Source organism: Microcebus murinus, chromosome 15 (assembly GCF_040939455.1).
Source record: "Microcebus murinus isolate Inina chromosome 15, M.murinus_Inina_mat1.0, whole genome shotgun sequence".
Lineage (NCBI taxonomy): Eukaryota > Metazoa > Chordata > Mammalia > Primates > Cheirogaleidae > Microcebus > Microcebus murinus.
This window is the reverse complement of record NC_134118.1, coordinates 70986406-71001256: the sequence shown is the minus strand read 5'-3', so window position 1 is coordinate 71001256 and position 14851 is coordinate 70986406. Positions and strand designations below refer to the sequence as shown.

The 14851-nt window shown below is 32.9% G+C and overlaps 1 protein-coding gene across 1 annotated transcript in view; it reads right to left on the bottom strand.

The window, feature by feature from the left end:
- The window catches only part of GLRA3 (glycine receptor alpha 3), a 146444-nt gene that overhangs the window by 68268 nt on the left and 63325 nt on the right, over positions 1 to 14851 (bottom strand). Inside the window, exon 4 of the mRNA XM_012770695.2 lies at positions 7477 to 7700. Coding sequence (XP_012626149.1) covers positions 7477 to 7700 — 224 coding nt within the window. The remainder of the gene's footprint in view (positions 1 to 7476; positions 7701 to 14851) is intronic.

Sequence of the window (14851 nt, the reverse complement as noted above, 5' to 3'; positions counted from 1 at the left end):
TGCCCATTTTTGAACAAGCTTTGCCTAGATTAAGGAGTCTACTCTGAACACTAATTGAATTAAAAAAAATGTTCTGGCTCTCATTATAGACTTTTTATAAAAATATGTATTTTCATTAGATTTAATATTTCTAAATTTAGTGTCATAAAACTAATGACCTCTAATTAGTAACTTAATAGTTTTGAAATATTGCCTGTGATATCATATTAGGTAACACATTTATAATGCTTGCTGTGCGATAGGGGCACTCTTCTAAACATTTTACATATGTTAACTCATTTACTCTGTACTACAAGCTTATAAGATAGATAGGAGATATTTACCCTATTTTGGAGATGAGGAAACCTAGAGGTAAATTTGCAGCCCTGAGAGTCTAGTTGTAGATATCATGCTAATAACTTGTAAGTATACTACCTCTCAAAAGCATCGGAACATTTTTCATGAAAATTGGTTCTGTAATTAATAAGCCATTCTATATTTTATATTTTTATAACACAAGAAATGATATCTTGTATACACTATTTGTTACTAAAGTTAGAATAAAACATACATAAATAATTCTTCCAAGAGAAATCAGAGAAATATAATGAAACTATAGAAAATATAAGGATTTCCCTATGGAATTTATACATTTGAGTAGTTGGGTATTTTATTATGAATGATTATATAAAGAGCAAATAACTCTTGGGAGATTAGATTATTCAAGCAGTAGAAGGGAAATTAGAATTAGCTTCTATGAACTACTTCTGGAGTTTGGTTGTCATCTGATCATGGAGACAAAATAAATCTCAACAACTGATCACCCGGGCAATCTCCGTATTTAGGAAGCTGATGTAACTAAGCTATGGACCTCTTCACAAGAACATACATAATCACAGACATGCAAAATCTTCCTTGCAACATATATTCTATAACATTGTAAATTGATTTCCCTTAAATAAATAACATTTTAAAAAGTATCTGTCAAAGTAAGTTTGATTTCCTATTTAAAACTAAGGTCTGTCAACCTTCAAAAAAATAATTACATATTATACAAATAAACTTTAATTCTTTTCACAATAGAATTTCAAACAAGAATTGATTATATTTAGCTTAAATAAAAGTTGAAATCATATGATTTTTGACAAGTTGCTGTGAATAGCATCTTTGGCATAAAATTTGATCTTAATGCAATAATGGTTCTGTAATATAAGTAGTAAAGTTACAAGTATTAGTAAAGTAAATAGTATATAATATTTAGTTGCCTGTGATGTGCTTCTATTACCTTGTGATAAGGATATTACCATCTGCATTTTGTAAGTGATAAAACCAAGGCTTAGATTAATAACTTACAAGAGTCCATACAATGTTGATTTATGGATTCTGGAAAACAGCAGAACTTATGCATTAAATTTTGTTTTGTTTTCTTTTTGGAAAGATAAAAACAAGAACTTTAGTGCCTATCATATGCCTAGCACTTTGCTGGGTGTTTTAAGTACTTTGTTTCAGGTTACGGTAATTGATATTATAACTATCACCATATACGAAAAAGGAGATTTTCACAAGTAAAGAGACCTGCCCCAAATCACAGCTAGTAAATAGCAGAGCCTGGATCTGCATTGGAAGATATAGTCCTCCCTGGGGTTTTGGTTCTCCTGTACCTTTTGCTGGCGTACCAAGTCTGCAAGGCCCTAACCATTCTTTTATCTGAGGTATTTCTTGGGATTGTTTATGAAGCTGCTAATTTTGAGAGGTGAGTTAACATTGTTCACTTGCTTACAGCTCGCCATAAAAGTAGTTGGTTTCCCAAACTCTGTTCCACAGTTGTGACATAGACCCACTGTGTGTGTTATATTCATCCTGGCCCATTGCATTGTTCCAGCGAGACTTGAGGACATGGGAGAAGTAAAGCACATATGCTATTTATGCCACTTATTTATAATGAGCTATAAATTTCTCTGTCTCTGACTCAGGGCTCCAGTCAACATCCATGGAATAGTGATAGGCTAACTTTACAAGTAGGGTACAACCAAATCCCAAACTTGACAATCTGTAGTCACATATCTGGCTCTAAAGTTCTCACTTAAAAAGTACTTTATTTAAAAATTATCAATGTAATTCATGTATATCATCTGAAAGTTCAAACAGTTCTATAAAACATATAAAAATCAGTGAAACTTTGCCCTTCTGATCCCTACCCTGAGTTCTAGCTCCCCAGAGGTAGTCTTTCTTTACCTATTGTCTACCATTCACACTCATATACCTAAAGTTGCTGTAATATGCTTGACTTTTAAAATATTTGAAATTGTCTATTAATTTCCTACAGGGAAAAATAAGAGTTTATTTCCCTTATATCATATTCCATGTATACTTAACTCTCCACCAATTCTCAAAATTTAGTTACAGACACATTTGTGGTTAAACTAATATTCAGTGTTTATGTATATAAATATGCCATTGCTCATGGTTCAGCTTGGTAGTTTGTTATAATTGCAACTGTTGTATAGCATTTTGTTTTTCCTAGTTGTTCATAAGTGTGTCATTTTTAACAATCACTTCAGTTTCCATATTCTTACTATTGCTTCAAATTCAGCTCCCCATCAGAACTACAAAATCCTTCTCAGTGGTTAAACACAGCAGGTACTATGTCAATTCTATTTTTTATGGAAACCTGTTTTCTATTTTTTTCTGTTCTTCCCTTCAATATTTCAATGCAGAAGTAGATTTCTGCATTGATGTTCTGATTTTTACATCCTTTCTCTCCTATTTTCTATTTCTTTGTGTCTTGATCCTACTTTCTGGAAGATTTCTTCACTTCATCTTCTCAACATTATACTGATTTATTTTTCCACCTTAGTTTACTATGTGGTTTTATTATACACTGAATGTCCATATTTTTTCTTTCATACAAGTATTTTATTTCATGCATGCAACTGGTCATCTGTCCAGAGATTTTTTTTTTTTTAATGGTCTCTCTGCTCCCTGCATTTTCTTTTGAGTCATTTCTTTTCATTCCTTTAATTTTCTTTTCTTTTATCTCCTTTGTCTTCTTTTTAAAAAAATATTTCTGGTGTTTCTTCTGGTCTCTACTTAGAAAGAAATATCACAACATGTCGCCAAATGTATCTCTATATTTAAGAATGAGGCACTAAAAACTATTTGGAGCTCAATTAGTAGTAGGTGACTCATTGAGCAATAGTCTTAGCTATATAACTATAATATGGCTGCCCAGAGGTTCCCCAGATGTCAGTATCTGTAGGTCTTTTCTCTTGGGAGAGATAGTTTTCCCAGAGATATATTATTCTATCTACTGCTTAGTGGAAGAAGTTTAGGTCTGGCTTTCAGCTATTGTAGGGTGGGCAAGGTTACCATTTGTGCACAGACCTTATATCATCCTCATTTTACAGTCTCTAGCCTTTAGAACATGGGGGAGGAAATTGAGAATAGAGGGTCCACTGTTGTTCCTACAAAGTTTAAATCAATTGTTTTCCTTTTAGCTCTTTTCTTGCCCTCAATTTATGAAGTCCTAGGTGCCTCAAATTTCTAAAAGTTTGGAGAGAATTATTTTCTTCCTTTTGAGCTCTTTGCTTTGGCTTAAGTTTCTCTGTTAAGTCGATTTTCACAGGTGCACTCATTTTCAAGCTTCCTAAAATATGTTGTCATCACTTGTCTGTTTCTGTCTTCCTTCCCATTGCTTTCATCCTACTGTGTGTTAATGTCATTTTTAGTCCTTATTTAGTTTATTTCCTTGTTTTAGTGAGGTTTAATCAGGAAATGCAGAGAAATGTGAAGTTCAATAGGTCGCCTTTGCCGGGACATTCTGCTTCTTCCTTTAAACAGGCAGGAGAGCCAGATCACTCATGAAACATCACAGATGTTCCACTGGTAAATTCAACAATATTTTTCTTTTTCTAGCACAATTTTTGTTAACAAAGAAACTGAAGATTTATTTGAGGCATTTGAAGAGTTCAAAGTCCTGTGAAATTTCCAAAAACAACTCACAAAAAATGAATTTTTTCTTTGATCATGTGAACAAACAAAAACTAAGAGCTGAGACCATCTGTTTCATCTGAATTCATACTGAAACACAAAAGATGCATTGATAAATTATTCCATAGATTTTTCTCAAAATATTAGAAGAAATATGAGAAATTCATAATGAATGACATCATTTATGAGACATAATTTCAGTTTTATTCCTCTAAGACAGAAAACACTGGAGCATTTCCAGGGGACATAGTAAAAAAATCTTATAAATCCCACTTAAATTATTTAACTCTTCAATATAATAAATAACCTTTAGTATTCTTTAATATAATGCATCTGAATTAGAGCAATTAAGTGTTTTAGTACAATTATGCTTTTGAAATGGCATAATCTTCTTAATAACAAGATTTCATCCTATTTGAAATATTTTCAGGATGGACAGAGTTAAGTGCTTTCAGCTTTGATGACATATTGTTAGCAAGAAGCTCCCTGCCCAAAAAGTAGTCTAGCTTTTATATTCTTTTATGTTCAATGATAAGAAAAAACTAAAAGCTTACTCATATGTTCTTTATGTTGACATTTTCCAACCCCAATAAGACTTATTATAGACAAATATCCGTAATAATACAGGACAAGGATATACTACACTACACACAAATGAACACATACATGTTGTATTTCAATTCTGTCAATGGAAATAGTCCAGAATTCTATCTTCACAAGATGATTATTCCATACTACCTGGTCTTGCAACCTAAGCCATCCCAAACCTGTCTAAAGTGAAACAATACTTTAAAATATAGTTGAAAATAAAAAGGTACTGGCACAAGAACAGAGACATAGACCAGTGGAACAGAACTGAGAACCCAGATATAAAACCATCTTCATATAGCCATCTAATCTTTCACAAAGCAGACAAAAACATAGACTGGGGAAAAGGATTTCAATAAATGGTGCTGTGAAAATTGGATAGCCACATATAGAAGACTGAAACAGGATCCACACTTTTCACCTCTCACAAAAATCAACTCATGGTGGATAATAGACTTAAACCTAAGGCATGAAACTATAAGAATTCTAGAAGAAAATGTTGAAAAACTCTTATAGACATTGATTGGCCTAGGCAAAGAATTTATGAAGAAGACACCACAGGCAATCACAGTAACAACAAAAATAAATAAATGGGACCTGGTCAAATTAAAAAGCTTCTGCAAAGCCAACTATCACAAGAGCAGACAGACAAGCTATAGAATGGGAGAAAATATTGGCATGCTACACATCTGATAAAGGGCTGATAACTAGAATCTATATAGAACTCAGAAAAATCAGCAAGAAAAAAATCAAACAGCTATATCACAAAGTAGGCAAAGGACATGAATAGAAACTTTTCAAAGGAAGATAGACTAATTGCCAACAAACATATGAAAAAAATTCTCAGCATCTCTAGCCATTGGAGAAATGCAAATCAAAATCACAATGAGATATCACTTCTCTCCAGTGAGGATGGCCTTTATCAAAAAGTCACAAAACAATAAATGTTGGCGTGGATGTGGAGAGGTAGGAACACTCATACACTGCTGGTGGGACTGCAAACTAGTACAACCTCTGTGGAAAGTAATATAGTGATACCTCAGAGAGCTACAAGTAGAACTACCTACCATTTGATCCAGCAATCTCATTACTAGGCATCTACCCAAAGGAAAAAAAGACATTCTATAAAAAAGACATCTTCACTCAAATGTTTATAGCAGCACAATTCACAATTGCAAAGATGTGGAAACAACCTAAGTGCCCATCAATACATAAATGGATTAATAAAATGTGGTATATATATACCATGGATTTCGCCACACAAAACAATGGTGATCTAGCACCTCTTGTATTATCCTGGATGGAGCTGGAGCCCATTCTACTAAATGAAGTATCACCAGAATGGAAAAACAAGCACCACATGTACTCACCATCCAATTGGTATTAACTGACTTAACTGACCAAACACCTTAAGTGCACATATGGTAATACATTCATCGGGTGTTGGACAGGTGGGAGGGGGAACGTGGGGATGGGTAGATTCACACTTAATGGGTGTGATGCACACTGTCTGGGGGATGGACACGCTTGAAGCTCTTACTGGGGAGGGGCAAAGCCAATATATGTAACCTAAACATTTGTACCCCCGTAATATGCTGAAATTTAAAAAAATAAGATTCTGGGGTAACAGTTTCTGTCAGCATCTGAAGAATATTTGTCATTTCTTTCTGGCCTCCAGGATTTCTGATAAAAAAATCTGCTCTAATTCTAATTGTTTTCCCTCTATAAGTAGGGTGTCATTGTTCTCTAAATGCTTTCAGGAATTTTATTTAGTTTTTAGAAATTTGTGTATTATGTGTCTTGGTATGGATATCATTGAGCTTATCCTGTTTGAATAAGGTTGACTCAGCTTTTTGAATCTGTAGGCTTATGTCACTTGCAAAATTTATAAAAATTTTAGTCATCATTTTTTTTTTTTTTTTAGCTCCATACCTTTCCCTCTCTTTATCTGAGACCGTGATAACACAAATGTTAGATCTTTTCCGATGACATGGATGTTAGATCTTTTGTTGTATTCCTACAGGTCCCTGAGGCTCTACCTATCACCATCTGTTATTTCTTGGTTGTTCATTATTCTTACAGTTCACCGATTCTTTTCTGTGTCTTCTCCATTTTTATGTTGAGCCTATCCACTGAGTTTTTACTTTGTTATTGTATTTTTCAGTTCTAAAATTTTCATTTGGTTTCACTTCCTAGTGTCTGTTTCTTTGCTGAGGCTTTCTGTGATTTGTTTCAAGCATACTTGTAATCGCTTATTGAAGGATTTTTATCATGTCTACATTAAATTCTTTGTCAGGTATTAAACATCTCTGTCATTTTGAGGTTGGCTTTAGTTGATTTTCTTTTCATTGAGTTTGAAATCTTTCTGGTTCTTTGAGGAATAATTTTTGACTGAAGCCTAGACATTTTATGTTATTTTATTAGATTATGGATCTCATTTAAACTTTCATTTTTTAACTGGCTTTCTCTGACACTGCTCTTTCATCAGGGCAAGGAGAGGTGCTACCAGGTTTCCCTATATTGACAAGTGAGCGGGGAGGCTCTTAGTTCTTGCTGGATGTTCCAGATCCCCACATGGTCTCTACTGACTCCATGGTGGGAGGGGCCTCTTACTGCTGGGTGATGTTGAAAGTCTTAACTCTCTACTAGAACTCCTCTGAAACTGCCCCAGCAGGGAGGGAGGGCATGCCTTGTTTCTGTGGGGTGAGGGTGGAATTCCTGGCTCTCCATGGTCTCACCTGACACGGAAAGGTGAGGCTCACTATAGGATGGTGAGGCCTGAACGTTCAGCTCGCTGTTTGTCCTTCCCTACCACTACCTCAGCATAGATGTTGGGAGCACCTCATTACAGCATAACAATGACAAAAATACTCCACAATACTCTAATTCACTGAAATCAGGAATTTGTTTGTGACTTACCTTATTGAATAAAGAACATTTCCGTTTTTGAAAATTCTGAGTAGTTTGTTGTCGGTAGTGACTTCATGAAAGTTGGCACCCTTTTCATTGGCAAAGAACAAATCAGGTTTCCAAATGGAGTCTAGCATGGAGGGGTCGAGGTCTAAGGAGTCGTCAGGATATTCACTATATGCAAGGCGAGGATCGTTCCATTTCTGACGAAGAAAAATATTCACTCTGTAATCCTATGGTAGAAGAAAGAAAAAAATCACCCTGCTTTAAAACAGTTTAGAATCAACGGTTTCAATGTAGTAGTGTCGGTGTAGGTTAATCGGTTGTAACACTGCACCGCTCTGGTGGGGACGCAGACAATGGGGAGGCTGCATGTGTGGGGGCAGAGGGGGCAGAGGGTATCGGAGAAATCTGTACCTTCCTCTGCATTTGGCTGTGAGCCTAAAACTGCTCTAAAACATAAAGTCTTTATTAAAAAGTTTAAGATATTCTATTCTATTCTTTGGGTTTCTATGAATTATAACAAGAGCCAATGACAACTGTGGAGTTTTCATGCTTCACAGTCTTCTCTCATTACTACCTAAGATAGTCATTCTAGTTCCAAGGTTTTGCCCATGTTGTCAGTGACCTTTATGCTTCAAAAGAAAAGACCACAATTATCATGCTTATATTTTGCTTTGCCATTAAAATTTTACTTCCCTGATTTGTCTGAATAAAATATTAGATTGCTATTAGACACTTGGAGTAGAATATTTTTACCTTCGCATTTATTTTCTAGAGTCATTTCTTTAAGAGATATCCAATAACATCCAGAATACATGTAGTGAAATTTTCTTGAAAGCTGTCTGTGTTACAAAAGTGGCCATATGTACTTCACAATGAAGACACATTTTATCATGTTTGATATCACATGTAAGTTCTGTGAAATAAGTAATCTGGGGAAAAATAAAAGATGATTTTGGAATAATAATAGAATAAAAGGACAATTACTGCCAACAATACTTTAAGATTTGGCTAAGGAGATTTCCCAACTAGACCTTTAATAGTTAACTTAAAAAGAGAGAGCTTAATGATTTCAACCAATTCTTGATCACAATTTTGGATTAATGTATACAAAGACAAAGATTGAAAAACGTGTGTATGTGTAGTGTTTGTGTATACACGGTATATAAAAACAGGTAGCACATATAACTTTGTAAATAAAATTTTCTCATTAGATTTTTGAAATGAGCAAATAAATTAAACATAGACTTTCTTGTAAGCATGATTAAAGCAAACATTTGAAGAAAACTTCATTTCCATGAAAATTATCTAAGGCTGGAGACAGAAAAACTGAAAACCAATCTTCATCTATTTTTCCATTTTTTTAATACTAAATTATGAGTCTTCAGCATATAGTAACCAAGCAACCACAAGGGATGCTTCCATTATATCAGGCTAGGCAAACTGCCTATCCTATGGGGTAGATCAAATTCAGAGTTTGTATTGAATGTTACACTTCTGTATCCCCTTGATCAATGTTTGTGTACTGAGACCACAGTCTTCTAACTGCAACTAAAGTTATATACCAGATAGTATTTTCTCTGCTTGCTAGGTGACCCATGTATCTTCCAAAGTGACAATGAGGCAGAATTCACGTTAGCTTTTTATCAGAAAGCTCACAATAATATAGAAATCTCACCAGCCACAAGGATCTGTAGAACCTGTAAATAGGGATATGTGAACAAGCTTCTACCAGCCAAGAACAGGTCATCCTCTCTTAGCCTGGAGATCAGAGCATCATGAAGCAGAGCTCTGTGGTTGGTGACCAGTTCTTGTTTCCTTCGCCATTCTGCAGCATGTGCCTTACTGCCACCAGAGGAATCGGCGATGGCACTAAAATCAGATGATCTCTGACTTGTATGCAGGAGAAGGCTGAGCAAGGTCAAGCTATAATCATGCCTGCCAGGAAAGATAACTGGCTAGTAAAGAGTTTATATTTGTACTGATTCATAAGATATATACCCAAGTTGTTTGAAGTATTTTTATGCTGTAACATATTTCTTGATTGAGAACTCTCTGCAGCTGTTGCCTACACTTAGGCTAAAATAAAAATACTTTTATGCTTCAGTATATGCAATAAAACTTGGCTGAATCTCTTCATCCTTATGTTATTGGTACTAGTGATAAACTTTATAGGCACAATTTCACATCTTCCAGCAACATTTTTTGCTCCAAGAGTGAGCTAAAAAAGACATCAAATATCCTTTATTTTCTGTTTCTAAATCACATAAGGAAAAATCAACAGTCACCTGTTACCAAGACCAAATGTTATCATATATCAAGTGTGGTGGTTTTTTTTTTTTTTTTTTTCTTGTTGTTCTGTGAATAACCAGAAATATCTTTTTTTCTTAACCCATTTGGGTCTTCGGTATAGGGCCAGGGTTTAAAGCAAAACTCTAAAATAACCGTGTCCTGAAAAACCTTAGAAACTTAGGTTTTACCACATTGCTCACAATTTGAGTTTTGATTTCCCTCCTAATGAACACCGAAAATGGGAAGTTTCCCTACTAAGTAACCAAATTCAGTATTTCAAAACCAGTTTTTAAGGAAGATTCCTCATAGCCATAGTATTCCCTTATACCTAGCAAGCAATCATATTAATTAATTTTAAATCCTGGTCATTTATGAAAATGTGCAAAGAAAGGGTAAATAAACTGACATAGTCAAATACCACCCTAAGAGAAATCCTTGTAACAAGACTTGAAATAACTTGCCTACAATAAAAGACCTTGGACTGAAGGAAAAAATAGCTTTGCACAACACAGACTAGAGGATGTGTATGCAGCATGTGCAAAACAATTTTTAAAAGTTATAAAAACCAGTTTAAAAACTCAAGCATTCATTGACTATATATAAAATAGTGTTTTAGTAACTGAATTTTTACTGTTTATCCATTTATTTATATTATACTATCAATAGACTATGTCTCTATAAGGATGAAAATGTAGAAAGGATATTTATGATTATTTTTAAAGAATAATAATAAATGTGAGGTATATATTGAGAATGAAATTAATATTTATGTTTTAGATTTGTAAAATTCAGACATACATTGAGTTCATGCATAAGCCTTAAAAAAGTTAGTTGAATTGACCTTAATATAGAATCATAAAATTTTAGTACAGAGACATTAATGATTCTTTTGTCCTACACACTCCTGCAGTAATATACACTTTCGGGAACCCTTCAGAAGTTTAATTTATCTTTATATCTGTTATGTAATAAATGTTATTTGTAAATATATGTTGTAGCTTATGAGTCTACTATTATTTTAATGTAACTGATTGAAATATAATTCTATTTATAATATAGAAAGACTAATTTGACATTTTAGAAGTAGAATGATGAACTCTATTGTAACTAATTTAAGTTAATAGTGTAAGAAAATTTTTTTTGGCAAATAAAATCATATGTCATGTTTAATTTTGAAAATAAGTATCCACTAAAATGTAGTTTAAATTCAATGTGTAGATCACATAATTAATAATATACTCCACACTGCATTTCTGACTGAATGTTTGAAATTCTTATATTATGAGGTACCAAAAAATAATACAGCATGTCAGACAAATTTTTATAATGGTGAATAGACCAGGCTGAGGAATAAGTCTTCTCATGATCAAATCCCAGTTCTCGAAATTAATATCTTTCTAATCTCCCTGTGCCTTGTTTTTCATCTGTAAAATAAGAATGGCTGTGCAGTCCTTCCTCAGATAGTGTTGTCAGGAGCACTGAATTGGTCCACATAAAATACTTACAACTGCACTCGTAAATATTAGCTTTTAGGACACCCCTTCCCAAATTAGAAGACATATTAAACAGAAGTTTGGTTGTATTTTCTGTCTCTAAATTAGTTTTGAAATACTTAGGGATATTTTGATTAGCTATATAAGAATTTGGAAGAGATAATTGCAACTTTGCAATCTTGTGAATAACAGTTTAGAAAATTTACAGAACTATTATAATGAACTTATTGTTAACTTTATGTATTAACTTTTGTATTTCAACATTCATGTATTTTTAGGTTTTTATATGTCCTTATTCAATTGCCCTCTATTCCCCCATGTAGACACATACACACATATACTAAATTTGTACGTTTGTGTATATAAAGCTCTCATCTACAGTGGTAGAGTTGTTCACATTTACATGGCAGTTTGTGCCAAATGTGATACTAGATGCTTCATGGATTACTCATTCTATCCGCATAGCAAATCCATGAGGTAGGTATGTTATTTGCCTAGTTTTACAGATGTGGAAAGTGGGACAAAGGAGATAATTTAAGCAGCTTTAACACAAGTCACATAACTAATAAGTGGTAGAGCTGTAATTCAGACCTAGAGGTTCTGGCTTTAGAGCTTTATAAGACATGCTGCCTCTCTGATATATTGCCACTCATGTTTGCCTCATAAGGAAACCAAACATTCTATAAAATAATGCAAAGATTCTGGATTTATATGGTTTCTGCTTGCCTTTGTGAGGAATTTGGGGGCTTATTGATGAATATGCTAATTGATGGGAAATTATAACCTTAAAACCTTAAGGTCCTCTGGTTAAATTTAGTGGGAGCCAGGTTGTTATTTCTGCAGAATAGATACCCTGGAGGAAGAACAAATTTAGTAAAAAACACAACTTAATTTATCAGCTAAAATGGCGTATAGAATATGAACTTTCATCTTTCGCTACATAGGGAAGTATAGGATATCTAGAAACTAAATTGAAATAACCAATTATAAAAAATTAGAGAAAAATTATCTAATGTCAACAAAGAAAGTTGTAAGTGGTTCTCTTCACTTATCCTCTAATTCAGTTAAGTTTAAAGTTCTCCAGTGCTTTTAGGCAATCTCTGATCCAGCACCTATTTTCCCTCTCTCCTTTCTTTTCCCCCTGCCTTTTTCCTTCCTTATCTCTCCCTTGCCTCTCCTGTCATCTTTCTTTCTGGATCTGTTTCTTTGTCTCTATCTCTCTCTTTTTCACACACAGATGCGTGAACACACGCACATACACAAACACACACATACATGTCCTGCCTCTTTAGGACTGGGTGCCAAGTTTCTATATTGGTACATTTCTATACTGGCATGAAGGATTTTTTTAAATTGTTTTTTACAGAGTTAAGAAAAGAGACTTCTATAATGCTATCCTTGCTTCCTTTATTTCCTTTCTTTTCATTTTCCTACACATTTCAGAGTTGAAATGATATTGCACGTGCATTTTTGCATCTTTCTCTTTTACTTAGTGTATTTTATGCATTTCCCATTCTTCTTAAAAATCATTTCAATGGCTATCTGATGTATTTTTCTTATACAAATAATTGTTTCTTTGATTGATTAAGGTCTAATGCATATAAAATTATGCAATTTGCAAAAAACCTTAAATGTGATTCATTAGTTTTTAATAACTAAACGTATTTTTTCCCAAATTCTGTGGGTACAACTAAACGTATTTTTGCTTTATGTCTCAATAAATTTGAGGATGAATTAGGGATATAAAGTATTTATACAAAAGAATGTGCCAGGCATAATATCAGAAGATAATATTTCTAAGAAACACTCTTTGAAAATGGTATTGTAAAATCATTATTGTGAAATCACATAGAAATAAATATTATCATCAACTAGAGTATTCAACTTGAATGCTTTCAAATGGATTATAAAAATTTCTTCTAAAATGGTGAAAATTGTGGCAATTATCATTTTTCTTACTTATAGTTTGATTTAATGAGAATGGTTTTATAAATTCAACATTCAGTGCAATAATTAATCTTTTAAAAAAGATACCTTTTCCCTGGTTAAATAATTCAGTTTGTATTTCTGTTTTTATAATTGTTGATGATGTGTTGTTGTTAGGAAGTAATATTTAGTCTTATCAAATTCTTGGAAATTTGAAGCGATGTGATTTTTTAGCTTATTATAAATATTTCCTCATTGTCACATTATTCAATCATTTTCTGTATAAGATGTAAATACTTTCTGGCATGTGCATATATTTGAGCACATGTATGTTGAAAAGTTGAGATGGGTCATATTTTTTAACATTTTAGCTAAAATTTCAACATAATTTATGTGACAGAAATCTTTATTAAACAGCATAACACTAAAGAAAGTAACTGAATGAATTATAAGTTCAAATATGATAGGTAAAATTTAAAAAAGAAAATATAGCAGATTCCTAAATAATTGGAATGCTGTGATTATGCAGATGAAGATTAAATATTATAAAGGTGCAATTCTTTCTAAATTACATGCTAGATTTAGTGCAGTTTTTGTTAAAACCCCCAAAAATTTTTCCTCATGTAATTTATATGGGATAGCACCAAAGGTTCAGGAATAGCCAAGACACTTTTATAAAAAAACACAAAAAGTATAGGAACTTCCTGGAATAGATATTTTAAAACATTATAAAGCTGTAGGGCATTATTATATTGATGCAAAAACAAAATGACCAGTGTGACAGAATGTCTAAAAACAAACCCTATTTAATATATGATGGAAGTAGAGTCACAGATTAGTTGGGTGTTCATAAACTACTTAATAATGGTTCTGCATACAACAAAAAAGTAAAACTATATCCCAACATAAGGCTACTCAAGAAAATAACTGTGAATGAATTAAAAGTTAAAATATGATAGGTAAAATTAAAAAATAAAATATAGCAGAGTGTTTCCATACTCCTGAGGTAGATAAATTATTCACAAAGCACAGTAGTACTGATTATAAAATAAAGATTAATAAATTCTATGATGTCAGAACTAAGACATTCTATTCATCAAAAGGTCACTTGAGGACAATGAAAAGACAAACCATATTGGAAGAAGATATTTGCCATACATACAACTGACAACTGATTATTATCAAACTTTAAATGATTCATATGAATCATTGAGAAAAACAAAAACAACCGAGTAGAAAAATGGCCAAAACAATGAAAACATTTCACTGGTCAGGAATCACAAATGTCTTAATAAATATTTGAAAAATGTTCAGCTACATTAATAAACAAAAGTGTAAATTAACATATTAACAAGATACCATTTTATAATTACTGGTTGTTAAACATAAGAAATTTGATGATATCATAATTTGGCAAGCATATGGAGCAAAATTATCTCTCATACTGCTACTAAAAGTAGAATAAAGTATAAAAAATTGACATTGTATTGTAAATTTGATATGTGAATATTCAAGGTAAAACAATTTATTTCTAAGTATAAACCTTAAAGAGACTCTTGCACATATGCACCAGAAGATGTATGCAAAAATATTTATAGCAACACTATTCAGTATAGTGAAAATTAAAACAAACCAAGTCAAAAACTGAAACCAATCCAAATATCCATTGG